Source organism: Triticum urartu, chromosome 2A (assembly GCF_056163025.1).
Source record: "Triticum urartu cultivar PI428250 chromosome 2A, HENAU_Tu73, whole genome shotgun sequence".
NCBI lineage: Eukaryota > Viridiplantae > Streptophyta > Magnoliopsida > Poales > Poaceae > Triticum > Triticum urartu.
Window position 1 is genome coordinate 658,144,930 of NC_141874.1, and position 4,594 is coordinate 658,149,523.

Below are 4,594 nucleotides of genomic sequence, written 5' to 3' on the forward strand. Positions count from 1 at the left end.
AGGGGAGAGCTGCTCTTCCTGTTGGACAATTGATCCTTGCGAGCTCTCCAGATTATCCATCAGGAAAAATGAATGTTGGATAGTAGCACCAGAATGCCCAAATTGAAGAATGGCTCCTCGGTTTGGACACAAGATTGATGAATGGCTCTAGTAATATCACTAATAGAGGCATGTTGGAGAGCCAAAATTTCAGTACAAAGAGTACCAAGGAGGCAAGGACAATTCCAACCGCACAGTTTATCCTTCATTCATCTCGGAAGGAAACAGGTACAGCAGGTACAAAGCTTGATGGAACTAAACCGTTACACCTTCATGTGCTTATCAAAAACTCTACAGAGCAAAAAAGGAACTACACATGGCTGGGGATCTCAAGGCTACACAGAGTGAGGAACACTAACAAAAAGACTGAAAGAACAAACAACCTCAGCTAATCAGAGCCACTCCTTTGGATTTATGCACGCGTCGAGAAGCTTCCACTCTTCGCTCCCTTCCTCAGGTTTCTGCAAACGAAAAGGTCATATGTTAGCCAACTTGCAGGGCCTTGAGGATGCTACGAATGTTACAAGATCAGTTGCATGGACTCAATCTAAAATGGTCCATTTAACATACATAAGAACCCTATACGGGACCCTCATTGAAAATTCAACAATTCAGACAGTACAATATCAAAAGTTATACGGTTCTAAAGCAAGAAAACATGACACTTCCCATGCTACTTATTGAGCTTGTAAGGAGGGTAAAAGGGAACATTTAGCTTACATGGTCATACTCCCATCGTGCAGTGAGTGGTAAGGAGACAAGTATACTTTCGATCCTTCCCCCGGTCTTGAGTCCAAATGTGGTGCCACGATCGTAGACCTTCAAAGGAAAGCATACATTAAAACCAAACAAAGACACTGAAGCAAGAATATCACTTGTGATTGTGTTCAAGTAAGCTTGCTTACAAGGTTGAACTCCACATAGCGACCTCTCCGCACTTGCTGCCATGCCTTCTGCTCCTCATTGAATGGAGTGTCTTTGCGACGTTCTATGATGGGTATGTATGCAGGAATTACAGAACTGGCACACTCTGCAGAAAGGAAAGGCAAGTAAGTCTTGTTATCATAGCTTATAGCTATAGTTCTGCAATTCAGAGCAATTTGTCTAGTAGGATTTCATAGATTCACCGGGTTAAACTAAAAAAAGGGAGGAAGAAGGTCCAAATATATGGAGCCCTGCAAGTTCAATATATCCCAAGTAGAGACTGATACAGGAATCAGTGTACCAAGCTACTTGAATTCAATTCACTCCATTTTTTGCTCATCATGCAAGGACTTAGGAGATTTACCTGTAGCAAAGTTCAGAAGCATGTCTTGGTCATAATCATTAAGATCATCAAAAAATATTCCGCCAAGCCCACGTCTCTCATTACGATGCTGCATCGAAAGACAAACTATGAGCGCTGGAACGTTTACATGTAACCACTGATAGTTTACCAAGAGTCTACCTAGCCAAGAACAAACAATATCTCATTTCCAGGATTACCAACTACCCAGTACAATTACACAGCAACATTATCAAGATTATTTTGTCGGAAAACTGTAGGTGTTCGTACCAAGTCATCAATCAACACATACTTTTGTAAACTTGACAAGTCATGCAATTGCAAAAGGAACATAGAACAAATTCTCTATATAGTACAACTGAGTAGTACACAGTGAAAAAATCATCATACCTTAATATAGAAATAATCATCGCACCATTTTTTGAATCTTGGGTAAAAACTTGGATCGAACTTATCACAAGCTTGTTTTTGAACCTGAAATCAGACAAAAAAACATCAAAATGAGTTATATTCCACACACAGGATCACCATCTAAAGTGTTCGACTGTCAAGACTACCCATTAATCAACATTAATTAGCAGGCACACGCTCTTCAGTTTCTGCTGTTCTAATTCTTCCCAAGGTTAACAACATCATAAAAGAGTCTTGCTCATTAAAGCGTCACTCTTTGTAACCCAGCAACCAGATGTACAATTGCACAAATATGGGTTCAAGAAGGTGAAGGTGAAGGTCATATGTCTTATGTCAAATGGGTTGGACTGTCAAAGTGCAAACTACAGGACTGTAAGGTGTTTCCCTTTGTGTGATGAAAACAAATTATGCTATAGAAGTCAACAACATCCCATTTGATTTATTAAGCATGTGTAATACAGGAATAGAGATAGAAAAAAATAGCAAAATTTCAGAAATAAGTATAGCATTAGAATAATAACTAGGAAGGAACCCAGATAGCATGATACTACTGATATTATCAGAAAGTGGGTGGGTGCCTGTGAGTATGAAGCATAGATTTGAAAGACGTAGGAAGCGCTAACATACAGAATGAAAATGCTTCACATCCTCTTCAATGAGATAGGAAGGAGTCAAATCAGTACCACCTCCAAACCACCATGACCTTGGTGCACCAGGTACATCTACAGTTGGAAATTATAGCCTATTGAGTATTAAAGATCACAGTTCCTAACAATGAAGAACATTTGAGTGACTTAAACTAATTGCCAATTAATTCAAAAAATATTAACAGCAATGGCCATGCTTAAAATTTGAATTTAGACATTAGTAATTTTGCTGAGTTCCAATAGAGGTATTTGGGGAGTCAAATCTTGTACATTATCATAAAGGAAAAGGAAAAGAGTGTAATTGCTGTGTATTATGGGCCTTTATACATGAACTGGTGTACATATCAAAAATTGCAGGCAGAAAATTAGATAATGACCTTGGATAATGATTAAAAATATAGGATGAAATGACGCTACATAAATTACAAAATGATATTTCGAAATTTGCTAGCAGAAATACCTTTTGGTGCATCTGTTTCAAAATAACGATAGTTGAAATGCAATGTTGGAGCAAATGGGTTCTTGGGATGAAGAACCTGAAAGTATAAACAAGCAACCATTAATACACCCCCAAATATGGTATAACACTAAAAAGTGTTGAACTAACAGACAATCTTAGTAAAAGAAATTGATAGGAGATAAAAATAAGCAGTATAACAAAAGTAAATGATTAACGGACCAGTGCTTGGAATACAAAAATGATAAAATGGAGAAAACACACCCCTAATTCAGGTTTCAGGGTACCACTGCCTTAATGCAACAGTTACCACTAAACCTCTAAAATGATCAGATCCATTTGATATCAACAAGAATCATCTCTGGGAAGCAAATACTGTTCTGGAATTATGTTTTTAAAGCAGTAGCAGCAAATAGATCAGCCCCATAACTGCAGTTCACTCACCGCACACAAGATTAACTCTGTAGATTAGATGAAATATTTGAGTGCTATGGAGACCATGAAGATAAAATAGGTTCATGGCATCAGAAATGTGAAGAATCTAGACTCTTGTTGTCAAGCTGCAGAGAACAGGCTTCGATGATCTGCTGACAGTTTGCACACACCCTATTGTCTAAAGGCCAAATAAGTTACATGCAACTACAATGTACCACACATAAACACACTTCTGGTTACACATCCTAAAAACTGCAAGGCATCACAATGTCCAAAATTGGGACATTGCATCCTAATTGAAAGCAGATCCAACTTTTCATGTCAATGCACAAGGAAACAAGCTCTTACCGAGCTGATGCCAGCGGCAAAGAAGGGCACAGGCCCAGCCTTGTGCCCATCGGCCGCCCCGTTCTTCGCGGCACCCTTGGCCGCGCGGTAGGCGTCCGGGGGCATGACCCCGTAGACGACGGACACGTTCACCCCGGCCTTCTCGAACACGTTGCCGTCCTGGAGCACCCGGCTGATGCCCCCGCCGCCCCCGGGGCGCGACCAGACGTCCTCCACGAACCGCTTCCCGCTGCCGTCGGCCTCCTCGAGCGCGGCGCAGATCTCCCCCTGCACCCGCCGGATCATGCCCTCGAACCGCTCGCGCACGGACCCGGACCCGGCCCCGGAGCCGTCCTCCCGCAGGAACGTCGTCGGCGCCTCGTTCTCCGGCACCTCCTTCTCGATCGCGACCGACGCGCGCACGCGCAGCGCGCGGCGGCTCGGGAGGCGGGGCGAGGAGAAGGACACCTGGGCCGCCCCCGGCGAGTACCCGCGGGCGCGCGCCGCGGCGGGCGTGGGGGCGAGGGTCTGGGACGGGGTGGTGAGGAGAGAGGACGCCATGGCTGGGTGGGGGTTGGTGTGCGCCGGTCGCGGCGGTTTTATTAAGCGGCGGTGGCTTTGCCGCCGGTGGGCGGCGCGGGATGCGGCCCGCGGTTTTGGTGGTGGGAGGAGTCAAAGGGAGGGAAAGCGGGCGAGGAGGTGTGCGGGGAGCTGGTTTATGCCGCCGCTGGCTTCGAGGGGATAAGGAAATGGATCATGTTCTGGCCGGATTTCTTTCATGAAGAGATGCAAGTACAGTAGTAGTACATGCAAGAATCAGTGGTTTTCGGTGAGAAATCAGTACTCCCTACGTTTTGAATTTGTCTAGATACGGAGGTATCTAGACTCAAAGACAAGTAATTCGGATCGGAGGGAGTAGATGTCATGAGAACTCATGATATGATTCCATGTTAAATGAAAACATAATAGAAGTTGTTTGGTCATACAAAGGGT

The 4,594-nt window shown here is 43.7% G+C and overlaps 1 protein-coding gene across 1 annotated transcript; it reads right to left on the reverse strand.

The window, feature by feature from the left end:
- Positions 1 to 217: 217 nt before the first annotated feature.
- On the reverse strand, positions 218 to 4,339 carry LOC125539515 (oxygen-dependent coproporphyrinogen-III oxidase, chloroplastic). The gene is made up of 8 exons (XM_048702990.2): positions 3,623 to 4,339; positions 2,843 to 2,918; positions 2,363 to 2,457; positions 1,715 to 1,798; positions 1,328 to 1,415; positions 945 to 1,069; positions 760 to 858; positions 218 to 500 (listed from the first exon to the last, which is right to left on the reverse strand). The coding sequence occupies exons 1-8, from the start codon at positions 4,160 to 4,162 to the stop codon at positions 432 to 434; spliced, it is 1,176 nt and encodes a 391-aa protein (XP_048558947.1). The 5' UTR covers positions 4,163 to 4,339; the 3' UTR covers positions 218 to 431.
- Positions 4,340 to 4,594: the final 255 nt, after the last annotated feature.